The sequence below is a fragment of the Magallana gigas genome, chromosome 3, assembly GCF_963853765.1.
Source record: "Magallana gigas chromosome 3, xbMagGiga1.1, whole genome shotgun sequence".
Classification (NCBI taxonomy): domain Eukaryota; kingdom Metazoa; phylum Mollusca; class Bivalvia; order Ostreida; family Ostreidae; genus Magallana; species Magallana gigas.
Genome location: NC_088855.1, coordinates 28,997,196 through 29,024,875, shown reverse-complemented (window position 1 = coordinate 29,024,875; position 27,680 = coordinate 28,997,196). Strand labels below are relative to the sequence as shown.

Sequence of the window (27,680 nt, the reverse complement as noted above, 5' to 3'; positions counted from 1 at the left end):
GAGAGAGAGAGAGAGATGCTTCTAAGCGAGATAACTCTAACCACAAGAGTATGGAAACGAGGCTGAAAACAAATGCACTTCCGGTAAAAATTTTCAAGACTCGGTAGATGAATGAAATAATTTGACTTAAAGTCCAGTTTGGACAGAACATGACATCAAGACGGTAAGATGATAATTCTAGGGGTTGAATGATTTGTTTTTCTCACAGTTCCCAGAAAGTTGTTGTCGAATTACTGAAGAATAACGGCGTACAAAGCTGAAGATGTCTGTTCTGTGGAGTAAAGTTTTTAAAAAATAAGAGATTTGAGGGATCCGTTTTAAGTTGTTTTGTGGAATTTCGCTGGTATTTTAAGTTTTACATATACTTTTTATAAACAAGTCGATGTATAGAGAGCTTGTCGAGGTTAAGAAACGTAATTGATATTATAAGAGTTGAAGTTACAATTCATGTGCAGTCCTTTAGGTACTGCCCATCTATTTGTGTCCATAAGACCAGAACCATACTGGACAGATACCAGTATTCGCCAAATTATAATTTACTCTCATTACCACATTGTGGCACGTGTTAAAAATGTTTTATATGCATTGGCAAAGTATAATTTTAAACAATAAATAGTAAAAGCAACTATTTGTAAGCGGTACTCGTTCATTCAATGAAATACCCAAATTATTGCTTGTATTCAATCTCATATCTGTTCTGTTGCTCCTTTCAATAAATTATATTGTTCATGAGATGATACTCCACCGAATTACATTGTACCCAAGATACTTCAGGTAGTGACGTAATAATCAAGGTACATCCAGACAAATATTTATGAACACGCTAATCAGCCAAATGCTTGAAGCTATCCTGTTATAGTAGTTTTTGCTCCTTGATAAACTGATAGGCTGATTAGCCTAAAGTGAATAAAGAAAAGAAAAAAAATGTTAAGCTGGTGGTCAGGTATCTTGACCAACCTCATCTAAGCCAGCACTCAGTGGGTTTTGATTCAGTCTGAGCGAAAAAGAAAATGGAATGTGATAGAAGAAGAGGGAGAGAAGAGACCTAACAAGTTTCTTTGGGCTCATTTGCACCTTGCTTTAAACCCTCAATACTCTAGTATATATAACTTTAAAATTCTCTAAAAGTTTTCCTCAATCAGTAAAAGAGCAGAGTACTGTTTTATTTTTACTTGTTTACCTGGCTTCCCATGCAGAAACTTTCAAGAAATTTGTCAGTTTAGCTAACCTTACACTTTAAATTTTCCAAATGCAGTATTTGTTTACGTTAATTTCTTTGTTAAATACCCAACATCCATAGCACGTCATTTTAGGGTAATGTTTAGAATTTTAAATATATATGTGTCTGGCCACCTTTACACCATTTTAAGGTCTATATATTGACTGTCAAGATATCGCACTGATTTTCATTTCCACCAGGTATTAGCCACCCATGAAGTTCATTGAAGGTACATGTATAGTGTCAGCCATAATTAATGATCGGCCTTTATTTTCACTTTATGCTATATGCTTCATGAAAAGCCTCTCAAGGATCTTCAAATATGGTCAACCCAGTAGAACTTTAATGCGTAAAAGGGTCCACATTCAAATTATATACATAAGTGTTTGTGAATATATGACAGAACCTCTAATAAAAAATCTGAAATTATTATGGAACTAAGCTTTGATCTACAAAGCAGTTTAAGTTCATTACTGAAATTAATTCTCTAGGGGTCAGAAAAGGCGACAACTGTTTGTTCATCATGACCCATGCACTGAAATATGCACATATAGACCTAATTAAGACTTGGCAGAATATGAGACCAAGATATACGGTCACATTTAAGTATTGTTGCTCTGGTGAGCATTGTAGCCAATGGACCTTTGTTAATAATTACCAGTAATATCAAAATTGAATGATGTTGTCTTCTATGTTTTTCTACTCGGTTTTTAATACTGTGTGAAAAATGCATTATGTTGTGCCATAGACAGCCAGGATATGTGGGTGCAGATATGATTAATAGAGATCCTGTTTTACTTTTAGACAGATATAAATAGCACCACCCAAGCCACCCAGGAGTGGTTCTCTGATTACACATGAAAGCGCCTCTGATTTAATATGCCGCTATGTACTAGGAGGCAGTTGTATATCACATGATCTGTCAGAAGATCTTTTTTTATATTTGGTATAATGTAGAATAGGAAAATTTAGGTCTTTTAGTTTGGGGGTCTCAACCATTAATTAAAACACCTACACTGTAAACCTAAAACCATTGACACACCCTTTCTGTGTGATAAATCATTCACAGGTAAATGAAATGAACCCCTCCCCTCCATTCCCATTCCCACTATATTTCTGTATCTTTCACACCATACAGAGCAAAAATCTTGCAAGTGTTGGACTGTTTCTTTATTCCTAAATTAATCCATCATAGTCAACCCATTGAATTGATATAACCATATTTCAATTGTAATTTAAAAAAAAAAAATCTCTTTACTGCAATGTATGATAAGTATTTGACGTAATTATATTAATAAATCATCAAGGTCTCTTTATTTTTCAGAAATTGCAAATCAAATGAAGCATATGCTTTGAATTAAGTTATAATGGATATTAAACCCATATGCAGTAGTAATTTATTGGAAGAAATTCTGTAGCTTTTAAAAATCTCTACATGCATTTTACTTACCTCATTTAAATTTCAGTTATTGCATTCCAAGTGCTTGTTGAAGAATGATTCAAGACATAAATACAATTTTAGTGTTGGAGTTTGAAATTTTACGTTAATATAGACAGACATTTGAAATTTATCATCAGATCATTACATGATCTGGAGGGTTTTTCCTATGTGGCTCTTGTGTGTAAAATTTTCAGCAGCAGTAAGTTTAATAATACATCTACTTTAAATATGGATTATTCATCTTTTGTAAACATCCTGTTTTGCACTCTTATATTTTATCTGGCATTTCCTTCCGTATTTTGATCGATGAACTTTTGGGATAATGTAAAATGGATAATCTTATCAACAAAAACATTCCACCTTAACAGGAAAGAACTTCATTTGCTTACTTTTAGGAAATTATTATAGGTGTTGTGGATTTAAGACTAGCTTGCATGGTTGTGCAATGGACAGCACATGCACACAATTTGCATGTTTGATTATCAACTCCATGCTTTTTTCCTCAATCCATGCAACAACAACCCCCCCCCCCCCCCCAAACCAATATCAGTAAGGTGGTAATACATGTATAAACAAGATTATCATGTTGACAGCTAGATAACTCATATGTGCACTTCTGAAATATTGAAAAAAAAGTTCGCTTTAGTTAGCTAGCTGTCATGGTGAATTACTGTATAGATGTATTGGTAATGAATATCAACATACTTTGTGAGTGAGAAAATATCAGAGAATAGCTAAACTTAAATGATATCTATATAGACTTCTTGGTCATTTAAAAAACAATAAGTGGGGATTTTATTTTTGCCTTTTTTCAATCCACATCCACCTTTGTTTCTCACATTTCATCATCTGTTTTTTTCTCTATTACATGTATTTACATTCAATATAAATTTTCTTCAAATGCTTGAAACTTATCAAGAAACAAGATGTAAAATTCATATAAATCTTTTTTTTCGGATTCTGTCTGAGCAAATAATATTTGTGTATATTGAAATGATAGTCTATCAAAGTACATATATATGTCTTAAGTATTTCTATAGACTATCATTTCAGTACAGAAATATTATAAATATTTAGTTGTTATAATTCACAATTGTGAGTTGTGAATTCGCACTCGGTAGCATTTTATGTACATATGTAATTGTAGTGTACTTGTGACGTTTACATGTATGGTTTTATTAGTTCTCCATTATAGACATACACACACTTGAAAGGGGTGCCCAAGACATAAGTGACGTTGTTTGTAATAGTTGTGGTTAAGACTTCCTGGTAAGAAGGGAAAGACGTTGTGAATTATTATATACGTTTGTCTGTATATAATACCTACATACCTACTACTGACAGGAAAAAACCCTGGTCCTTGTCCAACTGTATCAAAAGGGGGAATTCTTGTACATCATATTCTGTAGGTAAATGCTTTTTGGGTTTTTTTTGTTCTGTTTAAGAAAAAATGCCATTTGTATGCATAGCTACTGTACTTGATTAATGTAAAGAAAACATTTTGTAGAATTAGCTTTTGGATGCAGAGTCAGGGGAGATATTTATAAGCATGCATTGATGATTTAAAAAATTAAATCAATGCTTAAATTCATCACATTAATTAAACAATATTCAATTATGCTGCACTTTTCAAAGGAAAAACATGCACTTTCACAATGTCAGCTTTGATCTCAAAATACAGAGTATTTGTGTAATGCATGTGCTAGTACATTTGTGTAGGAATTAACGTTTAGGGTTTACATGAAACATGCACATGGAAGTAGAAAAAGTATTTGCTATATCTTTTGAAGTGTTTTTAAAGACCATGTTTCCACTGGCTTTACTCTGAGCCTGCATCATCGAGTGCTGTTGTTTTTTAAAATTGGAAATCCTTTGATAATGATAAACTGTATGTATTTGATTTTTATTGTTTATGCATGATTGTGATAAGAATAAGGTAAGAACTATTGATTCTACCTGTTAGTGTTTTATTTTATTAGGTCATAATTGAAACACAAAATTATATTTTTGATTAAGTTATATACTAATACTTAGTATAATTACAAACAGAATCTGCATTTCGAAAAAACAACGTACCAACATTGAAACAATATGCTGTCTGATGATATATCAATTCATTTAAATTACTACCCCCCCCCCCCCCCCCAAAAAAAAAATGGTTATTCTATCAAATTAAACACTTGTTAGTACAGTGAAACTAAAATGTAAGTCAGAAGATCATCTCATTTATCGTAGGAATTTTAAACTAGTATAATTGCATCGAATGCCGGCAAACAAATCCTTTCACAAGTTCATTGTGTTTTATAATGAAATATGCATATTGAAGCTTAGATCTAAATGCATTGTTTTCATCATTTATGAACAAAGTAATCAGTTTTTAAACTAGAAAAATTCTTCTATAATGTGTAGAACTATTGTAAACAAATTTGATTTGATTTCTGAATTTACTCTTGCTATATATATAACCAAGTTTGACCCTTGCAAGCACATATGTTCCAAAAGTAACAAAAAATTATTTATAACATACATTTAATATTTCAACATAACTGTATGATGATGTGTCGGAGAAGATTGAATTGCATCAAGTGTAGTGAGCCAGTCAGCTTCAGAATTTGTATCATGTGTCTTTTGAAGTGAGGAAATAGAGACAGATGAAATCCTCTTCTGAGAAGTGGTACATATATGATACTTACGATGTAGAGACAGCTGTGTTCAAAAATCCACATGGCATGCATAATACACTACACACTTGCACATACTTTGGGGGATAGAAATGGGGGTTGAAAAAAATTGGTGCTTATGTATAGTTAAGATGATCATGATGTCATTTTAAGTGCTTGTATCTGATGTTAAATTACATTGTAAATTGACCATATGTTAATGTAGGATAAATTTTTAAGTTTTTTAAGGACAAAAATCAGGATATAAGGTTTTGTGTGTAAAGTTTTAAAATTGTCATTCTTTAAGCTAGATAAGAGAATAATAATAATCAAACTTGCATATCAAAGAGTCAGGGAAATAATTTTATATCGTTATGACTATAGAATAAACATCCAATTTATATAGCGTGTTGAAACACGTACGTTTAAAGGAATGAAACTGACTCTGTTCAATGTAAAAAAAAAATCATGTTAGTATGTTCACTGTATTTTATTTTACTGTACATGTAGTTTGATACATTCTCTACATGCATGTATATTTGATATATATTTTTTGAAAAAAAAATACTAAATTGAATTGACTCTGTAATTTTAGGTGTTGGCTTCAGGGTTCATAGCTTCAGCATACTGATGAGTGAATTGTAGCTTCTTTGATTACTCCTCCTCCAATGATCCTTGATCCCTCATATTTTAATGACTCAGTAACTCGATACTTCATAATCCGAGCATGACGGAGAGGAGAGGTGTCCCTCCACCGCCAAAAGCAGAGAGCGAAAGAGTAGCTAAATTGATTGGTCAGCAGCGGAGGCAAGTCAACCAATCAGATGAGAGCTTGCAAAAACAAAAAAAAATTTGGTTTTCATACTTTGCTATATATTTAGATCTAGTAATTTCTTCACAGTTGCTTGTCTTCAATGCTGAAATGAGCATACACTGCCAATGAAATCTGGAGGCTTTTGGAATCACTCTGACTTCTCTTTGCTCTGACATACATGGCCAAAAAGATTGGTCTGTTTCTCTCTGTTAATTGATTGCTTGCTGATCATTTCTATATCTTTGCCATTTATGTGCACTGCTGGTTGTATCTCAATCACAGCCGTATACAATATATATTACAATGCTGCATGTTGAAACCATGATTTTCATAATGGTACTCCAAAAAGAATGCAGAATTTTTCTTAAGAGAATCATTGATCTAGCTATAGTCTCAATTTGGTCTGCACAGCTTATTGTCTTGATAAAATGATGAAAAACTTGGATTTCCCTCTTTTGTGTAAAAGTACATACTAGAAGATCAAAACATGGTTATTCAACTAGAGAACAACTTTTTCTTTTTACAGTTCAAAGCTGGCTAGGTGGGTAGCTGCATATATCCATGAATAAAATTTATGTGTACCATAGTTACACCATAGCAACGGAATATTATTTTTATCATCATATTATATGAAGTATTATCTCTGCATCAGAGGTAAAAAGATTCACTCTCAGTCTGAATTTTTATACTTTCTCCATATATTGGTTCAGTAATTAAGTCAAATTCCTTATTCTGTTTATCTCATTTATGTTACTATTCAAAAGTAATAATAAATGGTCTATGTTACTACTATACTCCTATTCTATTTTGTATTGTGCAAATTTCTCTGCCGGAATAATCTTTGCATAATTGTTAATATGTCAGCAGAAAAATCGCGGTTTATAGTGCAATTATGTTTGAAACAATTATAACTTTTTCTAAATAAGTACTGATGCATTTAGAATTATTAGAATATCTGAAAGTATTTTATTGATCAATAGAAAACTATTCCTTATAGATTAACTGTATATAGGCATGAGTGCAGTTGGTATGCAAACAATTAGATTAATTCTAAAAGGAATTCTATAGGATGATTCATAGATAATAGAAAAATAAAGATTTCACTTTCATGAAACGTGCTTGCTAAATTCTGCACAAGTATGGTTTGAACAATAAAACATGTGTACCACCTCTTTGTATTGTACATACACAAAGGTGTTTTAGGGAAGTCGATTCTAATTTAGGTCACTAGGTCAGGAATATAAAGCAGGGTGTCTCTATCTAGCCAATACATTATGATTAAACATGTTTCATTGGAGGGTTTTTTAATAGCATTTTTTTCCCTTTATTTTGTAGGTTTTTATTTAACAATGTTTTTATAATGTTTATGAGGCCCATTTCCTGAACATAAATTGTCTATAAATAACTCATTTACCTGCCATTGTGACAATTAGGAGACTGTCATGGTAATAGGGAAGATGCCTTGTCTACAAATGTTTTCATGTTATCCATCTTTATGTGTTTTAAAAGGAAGCTTTAGTAGTTCCTGGTTTGTGGTACTCTGTAAATATAATAATGCACTTCGTTTGAAATCAAATTCAAGTATTTGCACAAGAATTCAATTGGTCTTATCAAGGAAGACCAATTGTCTCTGCAGATAGCTATTTCAATTCTAGTTGAAGACGCCCCAACTCCCTTTATTTGCTTTTTGTGATAAGTTTATTTACCGTACATATAAGGCTTTCATTTTTTGTTTGTTTGCCATAGATAAGACAATAAAATTAGGATTTTCATAGAAAAGAAAAATACAATTTTGTTGGTTTTGTTTCGTTACACTAGAGGCATTACCCCTCAGATTATAATGACTCATTTTATATAAATATGGTGTATATATATTTTAAAAATGCCTTCCCACATTCAAAGGTAAACAATTAAACCATGGAAATTTACCCTACCCTTAAGATACATGTATATTAAAATTATATTTAGCCTAAATGCTACTCATTGTTACTTGTAAGCCAACAAAGTTTAAGATGCATAACTCTTCTCTTTACTCACAAGTGCAATGGAATCTATTAATACACTGTATATTAAATTTTTTGAAGTGCAGAAACAGAATAGATTACTGGACAAAATTTGATGCAAATCACATTTTTACAGGGTAATTTGATGAAGGAATGATAATTATTAATTTTGCATGGTGAGATCGAGTATATATATTGTAAATTATACAAACTTGAAACTGTTGAAAAAAAAATATCAAGATATTCTAAATCTAAAAGTCATCTTAAAACTGTTTCAAGTTTATATATATAGTCTTGGGGCCTGCAAGTTTCCACCCATTTTTTCTAGCCAAAAGTTTACACTCCACGCAACTTTTACTTGAGATAAAAACTTTTTATGTTGACTTAAGATTGATTTAGATTGAGATCTGTCAGGTTTGTAATTTATAATACCAGGTACACCAAAATGCAAATATTCCCTCCATCTTTACATATGGACATGTGTATGTTTACCTTTAAATAGGGGTTTTCCGGGGTTTTTTGGAGACAGAAAAAAATCTGTTCGATAAGATTTAAATGCCTGCATGCACCCCATAAGAAAAGATCAGAATATATGCATACAACTGATCGATTTATAAAAGACGATTGGAATTGATTCCTAAATGAGGGATCCTGAATTTACTTCCGTGTTCGATTCCAATTCTCTTCTTTGTGTCATTGTGTTCGAGTTGGTTTGATTTAAAAGTATATGTCTATACAGCTTTCAAAAGGAACTTGACCTAACGTTAACCACTGTTGCCACAATTCACATGTTCAGAAAAATCTCGTCACCAGGAAATATTGGCTCGGGCACTTCACCTAGTGTGTTCATCTTTGAAAGAATTGTCATCTTGTGTTTTGTGAGTTTCCTGTACATTGTCAAGAATTTTATACAAGCTTCACAATTTTTTTTTGTGGGAGGAGTGCATGGAGAAAAAAAAACTGGAGATCAAACATTCTCTTGGCCCTGAAACATGTGCTTTACAGAATTACGCACTTACCTGGAAAGTTGGTGATGAGTGATCGTTAAACGATTCTTTTTTCATTACATGGGTTAATGATTTATATGTGCGTTATACAAGTGAAACTTGAAATTTACAATGTCAGCTGATTTGTGTGTATTCATTATGAGTGGATGATTTTTTTTTTTATAAGCACCGGTACCTACCTTCTTGTAAAAACAGTGAATCAATAGTAATAAACATTCAAAAGGAATTATAAGTTGCACAAGAAAAAACTACCATGTTAACATTATTAGTTGTGGATGTTTAAATTCAACTTTTTAAAGGAAAACTGTAAAACCTTACTTTGATTTTTTTTTTTTTTTTTTGGTTTAGGATAGCAATACAGATTTTAAAAATCAATATAAAATCAATATAGAAGACATGCCCTCTGTTTGGAAATCTTGCCAACTTTTGTGTGTGTTTCTTTCAATCAAAATTTGAGGCCCTACCACAAACCACTGCTGTGGTTCAAAACATTGGTGAGATAATACCAAGTACATAGTATATATGTGTGTATATACCCAACATAAAACACTACAGAGGGAATATAATTTATTGATTTAGGGGTGTTTTTTTTTGTAATGCACAAATCTTGGGTATATACTGTGTATATATATGAAATTAAAAGACAGCTCAAATACTACACCACAGGGATGTACTTAATTCAGCTGTTTTATCGACGACAAGGTTGAAGTTTCTAACAGAGGAAAAAAAATTAAGGAAGTAAAATGTAGTATATATTGGACTTTCGTGAAGAGTGTGAACATCATGCTGTCTTATTCGAGTGATTCGAAGGAAATAGAAGCTGAACAAGTTTAGTTTGTGATCGATTGATTGATATCCTTTCTGACGCCGGACAAGTTGTGGTTTTTCTGGATTTTGTTTGTTTGTTTTGTGTATTTTATAAACTGTGATTCTGCTAAATGACATCTTAACATGTGATATAGTTTTCCAGACAACTGTGTTGTGTTTTCTGGTTTTGATATAAACTTTTATCTTTAGTGAGGGTAGAAGGTACCCGAAAGCTTCTCCCTTTTATTTTTTTTGGGTGTAATTTCTTTTTTAAAATAATGAAAAGAGGTAACCCGAAAGAGGATGCGCTTCCCCTACAAAGGAGGTAAGAAATGAGATCTGTTGAAGTAGTATCCATATTTTCATATTTTCGTCTTTAGATTTTTGGTCAGGGTGTCACCAATATACTAGAATTTTTCTTGAATACCGTATATTTCATGTTAAAATTCCCAATTTTTATGCCTATTTAGTTTTTTTTTTTGGGGGGGGGGATGAAATTTTTTTGGCAGATAAATGTAAATATTAAACTGTCTTTTCCTCTCTCATCTTTATGCATGCTGTATATTTATGAAAATGATATAAGAATTGAAATGTTTCTATACTCTTTACATTTTTAATATATTTATGTTGATAATATCTAAATGTTTGACCAAGACTTTTATTAGAAATGCAAGGGTATAATTTTTTTTTTCATGGAAGGTTATATAAAAAATATTTGCGCAATACAATGACTACTAGATTTTCTTTAGTTCACCGATAATTATAACCTTTGTGTTTTGCATTATTTTATGGAAGTTAATTTAAGTGCAAAGTAAAGTTGGAAGAAAGTAAGATGTAGATGAATTTTAAGTGAGTTAATGCATAGATTTGTTAAAGTAATCCTTTTATCTTACCATGCAAGTATGTATTTTGTAGATGGTTTCACCCCCACATATCGGGCGTGAAGGCGGAGGAGTTGTTGAAGGAGCGCGGTTATGATGGCAGCTTCCTGGCCAGACACAGTACCAGCAGTCCCAGTGATTTCACTCTCTCTGTAAGGTGCGTGTATAATGGGGGACGTACAGTGTCACAGTCATTAGGAGTACAGTACAATGATAGAGTGATTTATGTGAGAGAGAGAGAGAGAGAGAGAGAGATCACTAAAAACAGCAAGGCCACACCAATATAATTTCCTGTTCATCAGACCCTTCACGCTCATATCTAAATAAAAGAGTACACATAATATTATTATAAATTTCCCGCATCCAGAAAATTCTGCGGTGTTTTCTGTTCTATTTTCACTCTATTCTTGCATTTTTGATAGTTTTAATTTATAAATCAGAAACAAGTAGAAGAAATATAACCGTCCGCTCAAATTTATTTATGTACTGGCTGAAAATTTTTGCTACAAAAAATAATAAATTAATTTTTTTATCGCTCGCCCGCTCGTACCTTTTTTCACTGAATGTCCGATAAACAAGAAATTATATTGGTGTGGCACAATTGTAAAAAAGGAGAAGGGGTAGGAATTCAATTCCCTGAATGGTGCCTAGTACATATAAGAACATTGAAGTCATTGCTTGGTCTAAAGGGACTTTGACCATTGACCTTCCATCACTGGGAGATTTAAGCACAGCGACACAACCCTGAAAAAAATATAGCTGTTATTCAGTCGCTTGCAGTGAATTTGGTCATATTCTTGAGTTGTCATAGGATGTGTGACTGAGACTGCAGAGTTCTTGTAAGAAGTTTTATGTTTTACTTAATTTCGTTTAATACCCCTTTAATTTTAAAAAAAATTTATGTATGTACATGTACCAGTATAAGTATAGAACATCTCTCTCTCTCTCTCTCTCTCTCTCTCTCTCTCTCTCTCTCATGGTGAAGTGATGAGATGGGTACCACTAAGTACTTGGTACCATTTCCAAAAAATCTCCTTTTTATCAAACAGTTGCTGTAAAGTACATGCATAGTTTGGTGTATGGTGGATTTAGAAACAAACAGCTTATATATATATAAAGCATTGCATAACATGCGTAATTTTTGTAAGATGCACATGAAAATTTGTTCCATTAATAGATATTAACGTAAATGAAAATTTCTTACTTTATGAATAGGTACTTATCTCAGTGACAATTATCCCTTCCATGCATTTGATGTTGATATTTTAAGAGTGTGATGTAATATCTGATACATTTATATCTAATAATGGAGATATTATGAACAATGATCATCATACTTCCATTTATACCAGGAGTAATTAACTATATTTATATTTCTCCCTGCGTGATGGACTTTGGAACAAAGAATTCATGTAATGCTTGTGATCAAAACAATAAATTTGCTCTGGGAATGAAAATGTTGTCATTATGAAAGATGAGTAAATTATGGAAGGAAGAATTTAGGAATATATCAAGTGGTAGATGTTAACAGCTGTTGTAAAATAATGGAGAATTTCCCTATTCAAAGAAAATAAACACCCATGACCATCTAAAGATTTGTATTGAACAATGTTAGGCATTGACATTATTTATCTTAATTATTTCCCCTCCCGTAAGTTTTAGTCATTGAGGCCTTTATCTATCTCACTAAAAAGGTGAAGGGATGAAATTTATAATAGAATAACAGGAGAGTAGTTGACTTGGCTTTTGAGCAGCTAGTATGTTCAAGCATTGATGGGTTTGGTTTAAATGTATTAAGGTTTAATCATGGTATATATACAGAAAGTCATGACAATTGAAGTCTGCAGTGACAGCAATAAATTAATGTTAGAGAAGTGTTTGCTCTACGGAAGCTATCATTTTGTTCAGTCTTTATTTCAGAGGGGATAAAAAGAATAATAGAATTTACAACAAATTACATGTACCGGTATATTTTTTCCAACTGACTTTTTTAGTATATGGCTTCTCTGGAATTTTGATCTCACCGTTCTTTGCTTGACAACAAAATAATGAAAGGATATACTCCCCACTGGTTGTAAAGCTCTTTTTATTTTTTGGTCGTATTTGCTTTAGAGAAAATCTGCATAAAAATGGACAAGAATTGCTATTACTTCCTTCTAGATAAGGTCTGTAAGGCATATACAGCAAGGTCGTTAGGGAATAGATTACAGCGTATGTTCAGAAAGTATCTGTAAAAGGTAGATATATACATGCCCATACAAATGTGTCAGATATATGTGTACATGTAAATTACTGTTATATCAGATCTTAAACAGCGACATGTAAGAGAAAGAGAGAGAGATTTGGCTTTTGATTGCACAAAGATTTTGTTTTTAAGAAAATACATGATTTTGTGCACATAAAAAGTAATTAGAAAAATTTCCCTGTATTTTTTTTCTATTCATATGTAGAGATGAGATAGAAAAGTCTTGGAGGCAAAATTAGTGAAAGGCGATCAACATCAATAATTTAACTAAGATTTAAGATTTTGTGTTGGTCCAAGAAAACTAAACGAATGGTTAATTGGTTATACATGTACCAAATTTAGAAAAAGATGTTATATTCTTATGACTATAGTATATAAAAAAAACTCCACCTTATAGGGATTTCTATTAAAATAGTTTCTACTGATATGATTTGACAGGAGGAAGTCGGAAGTGACCCACATAAAGATCCAGAACAATGGGGAGTACTACGACCTGTACGGTGGGGAGAAGTTCGCTACCCTGGCAGAGCTGGTCCAGTACTACATGGAGAACCAGGGGCAGCTGAAGGAGAGGAACGGGGTGGTTATAGAGCTCAAGTATCCCCTCAACTCAGAGGACCCCACCACAGAGAGGTGGGACTAAAGACATCCCCCCCACCCCCCATAAAAAATAGAACAGATATCAATGGTTCATAATTAGTATTATCAATGTACTGTTTTCTGATTTAATTTCAAAGGTACAAGACCTCCCAAGAAACTTAGAACTTAGTATTTTGTTTTCGTGTCGTATTTTTAAATCAAAGAATATTTACGGGGAAAAAAACGCACACTATTACATGATATCTTATGGGACAAATTTGACAGGAAGACTCCAGAGGCAGAAAAAACAAAAACAAAAACACAACAAAAATATGAGGCATTGTAATATATAACATGTATTATCATGACCAAAGAAATGGCACAGCCTTAGCAAGATTGATAAGAAGGAGACAAGTAATGAACTATGCTTAGATTTAGAAGTGCAGTAATATTCATCATTTTATAGGAGCTAGGCTGTGCATGTTATCAGTTATAGAGTCATTGAAAAATACATTGTTATCAGATCCTTGACAGTTAAGTGTTTGCATATGCTGTACATGCCAGCGATACTTGAAATTTGTTACGTAATCAGAATGTGTTGAATTCAAATGACAATTTTTAGACCCAAAGCAAGTATGGGTAATTCAAGAAAGTAATGACTATATACATGTATATACAATTTACTTTTTATTTTTTTTTTGTCCTGAGAAACTTTTAACATCTTAAGATTTACAAAAATGACCAATTTTTGAAGTAGTTTTATCCTTTGAATTAAATGTTCAGTATATCACCTTTTTTTTTTAAGAATGAGAAAATTTTATTTACATTTATTTAGATGGTTCCACGGCCATATATCTGGAAAAGAGGCAGAAAAGGTGCTAATGGAGAAAGGCAAGAACGGTAGCTACTTAGTGCGGGAGAGTCAGAGCAAGCCGGGCGACTTTGTGCTGTCCGTACGGACCGACGACAAAGTGACGCATGTCATGATCTGCTTCCATGATAAGGTGAAGAAAATACTCATTTAAACAAGAGTATTGCTGACTTTGATATCTTTCATTTATGTCCGTGTCAGAGATGACAAAATAAGCTTGCTATTTATCACCATAATTCATTAAATTTATGGATTTTTTTCACTTGAAATTTAATAGATAAAAGTTGATAATATTCCATTCAAAAGGTTGGGGATTTACATTTGTTGTGACAATTATGTGATCGCAGTCAGACACATTTTGAAAATACATATATAGTAAATGAGAATTATTAATGCACTTGGTGTACAATTATGTTGAACAAAATTGAATGTTTTATTTAAAATTAAAATACATATGACTTATCTAAATGAAATACTTAACAAAACTCTTCATCTGTCATATTAGAGTCATTATCAAACATCTTGAAACTTTGAATGACTTAAGCCGTAGCAAACAAATTTTGTGAAAATGATTATGAAACACTATACATGTACATATATGACCAAACAGAGAAATTAAAATGATTAAATTTGATTTTACATGTGAAAAGAAAAAAAAAACACTGAAAGCTTTGACAACTTTTTCAGGTCCAATTGTCTCTCAAATTGTGTTTTCGCAACAGCTACTTTGATATTTTGCTGAACTCTTTCATTCAACATGCTATCTATCAATAAATCATTGTTTTACAGATTGATAAGGTGTAGAGACAGCATGTGTACCACCATATTTTTCATGGCAAATGGATAATTGTTCAATGTTATATTTATGGTAGGATGTTGATACATATGTTATATTTATGGTAGGATGAGACTTACGATGTGGGAGGCGGAGAAAAGTTCAAAAGTCTGACTGATCTCGTGGAGCATTACAAAAAAAATCCCATGGTAGAGAAACTAGGAACCGTGGTGCATTTAAAAACGGTGAGTCAGTCAGCAGGGTTATGAATATACAAATAAGAAAAATCCCATGGCATGGTAGAGAAACTGGGAAACTGGGTGCTTTTGAAAAACGGTAAGTGAGTCAGCAAGGCTATGGATGTACAGATCAGTCAACTGCAAATTTTCCTCTGAGATTTTAGATTGTACAGGTTTCACTATACAAGATGGGGTGGTCTAGGTTAGTAAAGTTGAAGGTTATGAATAAACTGAGAATTTCGTACATGCCAAGGTTTTTATTATCGTACATGTACAACATTTTCATTTTTGACCTTCTTTTCTAACATTTTTCAAACAGATCGTATGGTTTATGAATGAGGAAAATTAAGATGTGATATTGATAAAACTGAGAAACCTCGCTGTAAAATTGATTTCGTATTCTGTAAACATATATACTGCAAATCACATATTAACAAGTGATATTAGTCAACTTAAGAGAGGTGATTCACTAGACAATTGTTTTCCGGTGGCACTTGTACATACTTATATCTTACGTTATGCCCACACCAGTACAAAAAGTGGATCACAAAGAGAATTTTCTAATTACAGTCCTTAATTTCCTGGAAACTTGTCTGCAGTGACACTAACTTGTTAATATTATCACCATATACTGTATATTAAACTTAAATGTGGTTTTTTAATCAAAGGGGTTTTGTTGACAAATATCAAACTGGGGTTAAAATATAAGATAATGGAAAATTGCTGCGTTTGATTTTGGATTTTTTTAATGTATTTTTAACCAGGTTTTCCAAAGGAAAGAAATGTTTATTAAAATGTTGAATATGTCGGGCGGGCGGCTGGCAAAAGGATACCCCTATTGTATGAATAACTGCTCCTACAGTTTTCAAGATAGGAAGTTGTTGTTGCAGATCAATTGAACATGCATGTATATCAAAGATGTGCATATGACTTGGATTTTGATTTTTTGATTATTTATGAAAAAATACCAGCTTTTGATTTTGTCATTTTTTTGCATAATATTTGCATATGGACAACTGCTCCTACATTTTTCAAGATAGGAAGTTGATGTTTTGCAGATCAATTGTACATATATTAGAAATGTGCATATTACTTTGATTGATTTAATATTTATGAAAAACTTTAACTTGGTCATTTTTTCGCATAATATTGGCATGCATGCATATAGAGTACCCCATTTTTCCGGATAGGTAGTGTTTGACAAATGGATTATGGGTATACTGATCTCGCAAAAGAAAATTCAATTTGCTGTTTTATTGACAGCTTTACCCTTGTCATGTATTTGTATGGATGCCTAAATATGATGGATTCTAATCAAAATTTTTATTGTTTGCTATTAGATGCCGTATACCACACCAAAATCTTCTATTTGTATTGATGATACCATTTTATGAAAAATAGGAAAGTATTGCATTGTTTGTTAGGACTCGAGCTGTCCGATTTTACTGGAGATTATTTTTGTTGTGTTAAAACTCAGATATAAATTCAGTTGAACAAGATCGTGTAGAAAAGGGAATAATTTTAATGATATGATATATATCGGTACATCCTAAGGATTCTTATTTTAGATTTTTATTTTTAAAGATCACAATCAACTAGTAAGTTAAAATGACAATCTATTGTTAACATCTCATGCTTTTTATGGCAGCAGTGTTGTAACTTCCTCATTTGGGGGTACATGGAGGGGAAATACATGTGTATACAGGTTTCCATGTTTGAATTTTATGTAGGTCAAATGGTAATTTCATGACGATTTATGGTTGTTTATACTTTTAGTTCAGTCCATCATTACACGTGATGGGGCTCTAGATCTCCTTTAGTGATGAAAATGAGAAATATCCTATATTTCTCACAGTCATTAGACTGTAAACCAACTGATATTCATGTGGTAGAAAGCTTTGCAAGCTTTTAATCCTGAACATTTCATCAAATCACAGTCTTTTCATGTATTTCTGTTTTGTTTAAGATCATCTATATAGAGGGTTCTTCACAAAAATTATGGGTGGTCACCAGTAGCCCATTTTTTAATCATTTCTGGTAAAACCTGAATAAGCCTGAATAAAATCTGTATTAGCTAAGTCCTAGACTCACCAATGCTAGAAATTATATTTCACCTCGAGTTAAATGTGTTACTGCTGTAGAAGCACATATTTTCGTTGGGTAAAAATTTCATTGTTTTTTAACCAAATAAATTTCCATTGGCGTTTAATTTCGTTATATCGTAATCTCTTTATATTCATTAATACTTTGGTTAAAAATTCATCATCGATTTAATTTCGTTGATTTATACTGCCAACGAAAATAACGAAATTAAATCCTCAACGAATATTTCTGCTTCTACAGTATGAATTAATTGATAAGTTTGTTCATTACCAATTGTTATTTACCCCCCAAATTTATTTTTGAACATTCACTGTCTATAAAAATAATTCTGAAGTGTGACAATGGATTCTGCTTTTAATGTGGCTTTGTTTTATTCTTAATATGACAAATGATATACAGAAAGCTTATGTGTGTTCTTTACCAACATCATTCCTTATTTTTGCAGCCTTTCAATGCCACAAGAATTCCTGCTTCTGGTTTAGAAAACCGTGTCAGGCAGTTAGAAAAAGAGAAAGACAGTGCGAACACAAAGAGCAAAGGAGGATTCTGGGATGAATTCGAGGTAAATCTATATCTATAGTGCAAAAGCACTTTTTAAAAATTAATTCCCTGGTAGATCACAGCATCTTGAAGCCATTTTAACAAGAGCTTAGACTTTCGATGGGATGTAACTTTTTAGTTTTGCTCATCAAAACAAACTGTCAGATATTGAGTACCTGGGACTTTCTTTCTGATATGCTAAGAGAAGTTCATGAATATTCATTGACACATACTGCCCGAATTCCAAGCTCATGTTAAAACGTCTCTATATATGAGACAGTTTTAGTTTTGAACCTTTGAACCCCCCCCCCCATTAAACACATACTGACATAGTGATTATTTATGACGATTGATGATTTTGCAGGGGTGATATCCTGATGAAAATATTACAGAGACTGACATTGTACTTTGTTGTTTTTTTTTAAATATTTTCAGCAATTACAACAAATGGAGGTCAGACATCTCTATAGTAGGAAGGAAGGACAAAGGATAGAAAACAAACCCCGCAACCGATACAAAAATATCTTGCCATGTAAGCAAATATACAGAATCCTGGCCATTACATGATTTCGTTTTATTCTAACACTGTCAAAACTGTTAAAGAATATGAATATAGATTTTATTTTTTGCTGTCTGAAGTTTTGGGGTAAAAAAAAAATTAAGAATTTTTCATGGTGTACATACCGGTAATAAGAATTTTTAACATTGTTTGGATTTTCTTCTGATTTCAGTTGATCATACGCGAGTTGTGTTGAAGGATGGAGACCCAAACGTCATTGGATCCGATTATATAAATGCCAATTTCATTACAGTAAGGATTGTTATTTTATTTCTGGAATGTTGCCAATAAATAGAAAGCATTTTATAAAGGCTGTGAATATGAGATTGAACGAGGCAAACTATCGGTATCTTCCATAAATCTTAGTTGTACTTAATCTTACATATACCTCGTACTTAAGTCCCATTTGGCTCAAAGCAACAGAAGAGTAAACAGTTTGCATTGATGTTTGCCAAATTTGTGTTTGCTGTGACAGTCATTCTAAGGAAGTTATTTTGATTAAACTACAAGTTTCAGATTTAGATTATCAGAGTTCTTATGTATTTCTAAAAACTTCGTGAAATATTTAGTGACATGTTTCCTGCAGCTTTAATCAAATGTATACTTTTGAATATGCAACCCCCTGTCTTGCTGAAAAGTAAATTGACATGGTTGTTAAAGGTCAAACTGCTGTATAGAGTAGAAAAGCTATTGAAAAAAATATCTTCTTGCTACTGTTTTTCTGTTTACAATAAACTTAAAGTAAGGTTTAGGTTCCATCACTTAAATTTGTAGTGTAATATATGCAGTGCTTTCGATGTTTACAAATAGATCAAGGAAGAAAACTATTACCATGCAAATGTCAAGGAAGATTTATAAACCTATGTAATAATTGCTTTGACATTGATATTCTGTTTCTATTCGATGTTAATGGAAGTAAAAAAAAAGGAAATAGATGTAGAGATATAAGAGATATAAGCATATCATTGTTATCATTATTTTTTTAAAAATTAATAATTAGATGGACGAAGACTCATCAGCAGATCCCAACAAGAAAAGTTTTATAGCTACACAGGGTTGTCTCCCTGGAACTTTGGCCGATTTCTGGCGAATGATCTGGCAGGAAAACACAAGGGTCATCGTCATGACAACCAAAGAGGTCGAGAGGGGAAAGGTGATTGCTTAATCTATTTTTTCATTGGCAGTAAATATATATAGATCTGTCACTGCAAAATTTCAAAAACAATCATGTTATTACTTACACTGTACATGCTTTTGTGTACCATTGTTTATAAGAGTGATCTTATTCCGTATTGTTTTCTGTTATTATCAATTCAGAAAATGTTTGTATATATGGTGATTTACATTGAATATAAAAGAAAATACAGAAAAAAATTTTCATCTGGCATTTTTGTATACAGAAAGATACCTGTATCATGGAAAAAATCTGAAGTATCTTTTAAAAAAAAAAAAATCATTGAAATGAATTTGCATAATTAATAACTTACTGGAAATTTCTACGCAGGTATTTCATCATATTTTTATAAACATCTGCATTATATTAATCTTTTAAATCATTTCCCCCGTGGAACTCGTGCATGTATTGCAGGTGAAAGCTGTGAGATATTGGCCCTGTCCCCCAGACTCGGATGAGGTACTGGAGAGAACATTTGAGACCTATGATGCTAACATACATATATATAATTTATATATATATTTTTTTTTTATACATATGTATTAACCTTTTAAATAGGGCTGCAAATTTACTCAGAGAAACTAGTCGATTAATCGGGGAGTACTCTCTAATTTATTTGAATCTGTGGGTCTTTTTGAATTAAAAAGATGCTAATTTTGCTTTTGTCACTTACATGTACATGATGTCTTTAAATCAAAACATTTAAGGTTGCCCAATACCCCTTGGAATTAATTCTCAGATCAGCAGAAAATTACTTGATTTTGTTAGATAGCGTGATGCATATGAAGCCTGTAAGTCAAATAGAAAAAAAAATGTGCAATTTTGCATCAAAATTATGATTTTTAACAATATAATTCAGTAGATATCAACAAAAGCCCTAGGCAGATTCCAACACATGATCTGTAGTTCACAAGCATAACAAAACGTTCAAATCGCCATCTTGTGACGTAGTGTTTTAAAAAGTATAAGTCAATAGGTGTAGTGAGGTACCTTAAAAGCTTATAGGTAAATGTAATGAATGAATTTGACTTAATTAGGATTAAAAATTATTTATTCATGATAATATCCATTTGCAAACGCCCTGAGTAGCTTTTTCTTTTTACTTGGGATGCTTACTAACACATAATTCAGCTGCATCTCATATAATGCAATTTAAATTTGTCTTCTTCAATGCTTATTATATATATTATAAGTCATTGTCCCATCCATAATGAACAGTTAAAGATTTATGGTTATTAAAACAAACGCCCTGAGATAATTATTGGTATCATTGAAATTAACCTTTTATCCAATAATTAACTGATTTAATATTTAATGTTAAAAGAAACATTTAATTCATGGTCTCCAAAAGTTCATGATTGCTTGCAGAAGTACTTTCAATTGATCTTCAAAATCAAAAGCGATCATGGATAACAATATATTAGCTACTAAAATATACATTTAAGGGCGCCAATTGAAAGACTGTAAGTCATATACCAAAAAATGCCGAGAAGTCTCATTTGTAGCCCCCCAAAACTGATGCATTATTATTTGATGCATTCAAATAAAATGCTTCAAAATAATTTTCACTTCATAACGAGTAATCGACTGAGAAATTTTAGTCGATGATTGTTGTGATGGAGCAACGGTCGAGTACTGGAGTATTGGTTGAGATCTCTACTTTTAAAACATTTTCCTCATGGAGCTTGTGTATATATTTCCAGGTTAAAGCTGTGAGGTATTGGCCCTCACCCCAAGATCCGGATGAGGTACTGGAGAGAATGTTTGAGACCTATGATGCTAACATTTATGTCAAGTTCCTTTCACAAAGGGATGAAACAGATTACATTATCAGGGAATTGGAAGTGTGGAAAATCAACAAAGATGGCAAGGTAAGAATCGTGTATTGATTTGATGTTTGAACACATGTAGGAGTAAACTTATACAATGTACACTGTACCATGTGTCTTGATGACTACCTATATGTAGTTGATTTCACAAGGATTGCATTGTAATGAAAATCCTCAAAGCACTTGAATCAACTGAAGGAAGTCTTCAATTTCTATAAATTTGGTGAAAGAATCATTTAAAGAAAGAAAGACTAGGTTTAAAACTGAATGGCATATGAGATTAGTTGATAGTAATCAAAGCAATTTAGATGCATTTTAAGCATCAATGGGTTTACCAGTAATCTATGTAAAGATTTGGTCCAAAAATTGTTAAATACAACCATTTAAAAGTTAAAAATATACAATTATTGCCATCGTATTGAGGTCAATATGATGATTTAGCTACGCAAGAAGCACAATATTCACAAAGCCAGAGGTGAGGTGAATATTGTACTTCGAGGGTTGTTAAATCTACTAGGTCACGTGCAGGTAAATATAACGTACGTTCTGTTTTTTTGAGATAGTTGGATATGAGCCAATCAGAGAGCTAGGAATTATTCATTCATATAATAATGAGGTTTGCTGATTAATACATGTATAGTTCAGTTGTACATGGTTTCTTTTTCCAAGCGAGATTGAGAAAGTTAAAGTATGTATGAATGTCATACGTTCTGAGGTAAGCTGTTGAGTACCGTATTTCAATGTTTCTGGCATTTTTGTACACAGAGGGAGGAGACCAGGCGTGTGTACCAGTTCCACTTCCTGACCTGGCCTGACTACGGCGTACCCACAGACCCAGGCTGTGTCCTCAACTTCCTCAATGTGGTCAATGCCCAGCAGGACAAAATAAAGGACGCCGGCCCCATTGTAGTTCATTGCAGGTACAGGATATACATACTTGGGCTATCTAGCAGCTATTACTGTTAGTGTTATATCTAAGTACTTATGCAGTTAAACATAGAGAAGGTAAATATGTGTCAATAATGAGAACTTCATTTCTAGTATTTTTTTATTAAAAAGTGAGCCCTTCCTCAACAGATTCAATGACTAATTATTTTGCTTATAGAAGAATATTAGTAAAAGATTGAAAACAGTTACATCTGTTCTCAGCATATATGATTTTTTATGTTGATTTACGAGATGTTTCATCCTTTTTAGGTTGTAGTATTTTGATGAAAATTTGGATGCAGCAAATTTACAGCTTTTGTACACAAGCTTCAATACTGATCAGTTTTCTGTATGATTTGTATTTTTCATTTGCAGTGCTGGTATTGGTCGAACGGGAACTTTTATTGTCATAGACATAATACTCAACCAGATCAAGATGTATGGTAAGCCTAAACTGAGCTTAAAAACCTGAAATGAAATAATTACTGTGATGGGGAAAGAACTTCAAAGCAGAATGTTTGACACAAAAAGTGTCATCAGTCTGTATAAATCAAACCCCTCACTGTCATCTTTCTTATATTCTGAATATTTTCACATGGCAATCTGAAAAAAATGAGAGTAAATGAGAGATTGTAGTTGATCAGAATTGCATGGTAGATTTTGTTTAAATAGAAGCATTTTGTCAAAGATATACAATAATGATTTATGTTCAGTAGATACATTCTGCCCCTTGAGAGAATGAATCGAATTTGCTAAATGGCTAAAAACAACATGCAGAAATTTAGAAGAGTATGTGTTGAGATGCTTGTTGTCAAAGGTTTAATTAAGTTGTAGAGTGTATATTTAAACCCACATGTACTTGTATCTATAATGGTCAGGTCTGGATTGTGAAATAGATATCCAGAAAACAGTCAAGATATAAGTGTTCATGTATCATATATCTTTAGGTCTGGAGTGCGAGATAGATATCCAGAAGACGATCCAGATGGTGAGATCCCAGCGGTCAGGCATGGTCCAGACAGAGGCCCAGTACAAGTTTGTCTACATGGCCGTGCTCCACTACCTGGAAACGGAGCAGCAACGCAAGCGGGCCGAGGAGGTCAGTAAAGACGGGCTTGTCATTGTACTGCAAGCAGTCAGTTGAATATATTCTGTAGCTGTTGTTTTTTTCTTTCGGTACAAATTTTTACATTTCAGATTGTTTCTGTAATGATACTTGACATGCAGAATGAAGCAAATACAGAAAAAAAAACAAATATATAATTTCTTAAAGCTTTTAACTGTACTTAGTAAATTTTGTTCACTGGCAGTACTAACGATTGACAAAGTATTATTGAAATAGAAAGAGACTCCATGATCGTGCAAAATAGAGTTTCTATTTTAAAAAAAAAGTGAATGCTGTTTTCTTTTAAAAATGTCATGAGATGCCAAGGATGAATGGCACTGTAAAGCACAAGATCATTGAATTTTACAACCAGCGAGAGTGAAACATTTCTGTATAAGAATATTTTGAATTTACTGGGTAACTGTGTGTTGTAGCAATCGGTGGGGAGAGAGTACACCAACATAAGCTATACTGCTACCATGGAGACGGCCAACAAATCGCTGTCTGCCAGCACGAAGGCCGCACTACCCCCGGTACAACCCACCTCCGCCAAGAGGAAGGAGAAGGACCTACCCAAGTAAGACAACTCTAACAATTAATACTACAGAATTTTAAGTGATTTAAATGTACTTTATTGAAGGTGTCAAAGTTTCCACCAAATTTATCATTTTACAAGAATAATGTTACAGTGTGCTATGGATAACTCCTATTTGAATGCAATATTACATGGAAATCATGGAATTTTACATGGTTTAGAAAAATACAAGTATGGTAATGGTAGCTTGATTTCATTACAGGTTCAATAAAAAGTTACTATTTTATTAATAAATTATCAATAAAAAGTCACTATTTTATTAGTAAATTATCAATAAAAAGTTACTATTTTATTAATAAATTATCAATAAAAAGTGACTATTTTATTAATAAATTATCATTAAAAAGTGACTTACATATCTGTAGCGTTCACTTTGGCAAATTGATGAAAATTGATTTGCAATCATTCGGAACTGGCCATCTTGTGCAATTGTTCAGTAGGCTTATACATGTATTATACATGTATTGATAAAATTTATGCATTTAGTTTGATGATTGAATAGAATAGTGTTGTTCATTCAGCCATTTATCTGTTTTGACTTTGCTGTATATAAAAGAAAATTACCGTAATAGGACATTCATAATTTGGAATTCCTGTTTCAGACTGCCATCTGCTGAAGATACCAGGCAGATATACCAGAACATTGGCTCAGTGGGATCAAAATAATCGCAGGAATTGTGGGATATTGTAGTACATATACTGACACTGACCAGTGTGATAAAGGGAGGAATGATTTCAGCCATTCATCATCAAACAAAAAAGTGAAGAAGAAAAAACTCCCAAGATGAGTGATTATATTTAAGGTGACTTTTGTCTACAAAATCTCCTCTTGACATTGTTTCAGTGCAAGAGGTGTGCTTACTTCAGAGAGAGAGAGAGAGAAAGAGCAGTAATGGTGGATAAAAAATTTCCTTTTTTCTTAAATGGTGCACTGTGTATTGAAGATGTGATTCATACTGGAATCCAGAAAAATGACTCTGAGTGTATGGAAATGCGCATCACAGGTTCATTTTAAGGACTTGTATTTTCACTATGTGAGATAAGGTGTAATATTACGCTCATTTTACGAGAGATTTATTATTTTGTTATGGGAAGTTCAATCAAATGGAAGGGAAAGATTTGTCTTGATTTTGATATCAAGATTAAACCTGAGCGTATAGCAATGAATTATCTGTATGATTTTTTTTTTTCCAAAATATCATAAATGATAATTTGTAATTTTTGAACTAAGAGCCCAAGACTTCCTTATCATTAGATTATTTTGACATGTTTTGATTTTGTTTTAAATGGCAAAAATTATTTGTTGTCATTATACTCCTTTAACCTAAGCCCCCTCCCCCCACCCCCACCCCAACCCACCCATGCCCCCCCCCCCCCCCACCTAAATCTCTTAATATATTCCCCCCTTTACCAACTCTTAACCCACTTTCTAAACTGCCAATGAGAATTGGAGATTTGAAGATTTGTTATGTGCAAGCAGGGCTCTGTGGAGTATATTGATATGTTATGTGTCTGATGTTAAGAAATTCCTTTGTCAAAAATATATAGTCATTTGTTCTATGTTATTTATATATTGTTATTATACTGTTCATATACATGTGTGCTATCAAAGGGCAAGGCTAGTTTATATTTCATTGATGCACATTTTATATGTCTACTATTTCCATTTGTGATTGTCATAATTATCTATTTATACCTCTTTTAATATTATAAATTAAGTTTTTTTTTACTAATTGGTGCATTCCAAATTTGTAAATTTCTCAAATTTAGTTCTACCACAAAAAATTCAGTTTATTATACATGTACATGTAATGTGTTTGTTTCTAACTTGTACAAAATTCTATTACATTTTTTTTTATAGATACAAAAAAATACTTGTATTTCTTTTCAATATTCTTTTCCATAATCATAAGTTTGAATTTCCTGTCTCTATTATATTGATGTAATTTGATGTATAACCAATAATGCCCTTATTGTTCAGAAATATGAATACTACTGAAATTATATAATTCTTTTTACATTGAATTTATAGAGAGTACATTTCCTGTATTGCTGAATGCCTGTTACCTGTAACATTTTAGAATGTGATTAGAAACAACTGGTTTAGGTTTCCATATTTTTTTTGCTTTATTGGCTTGCCATATTGAATCTTGGGATACATTATGCAGAAGTTTTATAATGGGATTATTTTTCTTTTTTTGTCCAAGAACCGTTTTGAATTTTTTTGACCAGAAGTGTCATACACTATGATAAAATTCATGCTGTGCTTTACTTCACAACATGTGCATTATTTAGATTCGTTCGCAGACATTGCAAAAATTCATGCTGCTGATTCCATTGGTAATCAATGTTTTAACTGAATGATAAAATATGAATCTAAATTATACACCATTGTAAAATAATTGTCTCATAAACAGGGCATGCTTGTAGCTCATATAAATTTCTGTTTTAACTTGTAGCTGCAGTATTCCTGAAAATCTAGTTAATTAGAATATTGTCTCAGTTGTGACTGTTAACATGATGTCAACACTTCAGTGAAAAAAAATTATATAAAAGAATTTAACCACAAATATCAAAAAAAAAAAAAAGAAAGAAAGAGAAATGCGAAACATCAGTTGAAGTAAACGTCTTACCTCATTTTGTATATCGTTGTCAAGTATGAATGAAAACGTAATTTTGATGTTCACAAAATTGTATTTATATTATTCAAATTTTAGTTTTCAATATACATTTAAGTTTTCCCCAGTTCCCTTTAAATTTATATCTTTGTTTTATTGCTATGTTTAAAAAATCCTGTAGATTGACATATGTTGTGTTGACAGAATTGTTCTCATGGCAGATCAAACATTTCTATTGTGATTTGGAGTATATTTACTGTTTTATTGCCATCACTTTTGTCACAAGATGATCATCAATAAATGTTACAGTAACATAGAGCGGTGTGTTAAAGAATTATCACTGGCTACAGTCAAACTTGTTTACTTTTAATAACATGATTAAAGGGAAAATGAGGACAGGGCAAATTTTTTTGGGAATTCCATTAATATTCTTAGCAATTCCTTGAAAGGTTTATTCAATAAATTATTCTTTTATTTTCAAAATTTAAAACAGTATTTAATTGAATTAAATTATTATTGTATTTAATTTAACCTAAAAATTAAATCCACAAAGCAATAGCTTAAGTTCTCCTTTAGTTAAAAAACGTAGCTTTAGTAAAAAGATAAACCCAACATAAAAAAAAAGATGTCTGCGATGATTCTCTTTCCTTTCCACAAATTTTGTAACCTCTTATGACATTTTGAAGTTT

General features: G+C 32.2%; 1 protein-coding gene and 1 long non-coding RNA gene across 8 annotated transcripts; one reads left to right on the top strand and one right to left on the bottom strand.

The window, feature by feature from the left end:
* Window positions 1–26: 26 nt before the first annotated feature.
* Window positions 27–27,309, top strand: LOC105321845 (tyrosine-protein phosphatase non-receptor type 11). Of its 7 annotated transcripts, none has more exons than XM_034483204.2 (17): window positions 3,908–4,065; window positions 5,916–6,127; window positions 10,867–10,989; window positions 13,516–13,710; window positions 14,492–14,660; window positions 15,431–15,547; window positions 18,090–18,206; window positions 18,620–18,716; window positions 18,916–18,995; window positions 19,744–19,896; window positions 20,332–20,376; window positions 21,621–21,788; window positions 22,512–22,666; window positions 23,049–23,116; window positions 23,621–23,772; window positions 24,213–24,355; window positions 24,976–27,309. In XM_034483204.2, the coding sequence occupies exons 2-17, from the start codon at window positions 6,048–6,050 to the stop codon at window positions 25,037–25,039; spliced, it is 1,926 nt and encodes a 641-aa protein (XP_034339095.2). In that variant the 5' UTR covers window positions 3,908–4,065; window positions 5,916–6,047; the 3' UTR covers window positions 25,040–27,309. The 7 variants fall into 7 exon arrangements, with proteins under 7 accessions (XP_034339100.2, XP_034339095.2, XP_011418621.3 ...); XM_066079156.1 differs by lacking the exon at window positions 3,908–4,065 and adding an exon at window positions 6,661–6,675 and having other exon boundaries at window positions 6,003–6,127; XM_034483209.2 differs by lacking the exons at window positions 3,908–4,065; window positions 5,916–6,127 and adding an exon at window positions 27–163.
* On the bottom strand, window positions 6,121–10,985 carry LOC109617851 (uncharacterized). The gene is made up of 3 exons (XR_002198878.3): window positions 10,845–10,985; window positions 7,549–7,674; window positions 6,121–6,606 (listed from the first exon to the last, which is right to left on the bottom strand). It is a non-coding gene; the product is annotated as an uncharacterized lncRNA (long non-coding RNA).
* Window positions 27,310–27,680: the final 371 nt, after the last annotated feature.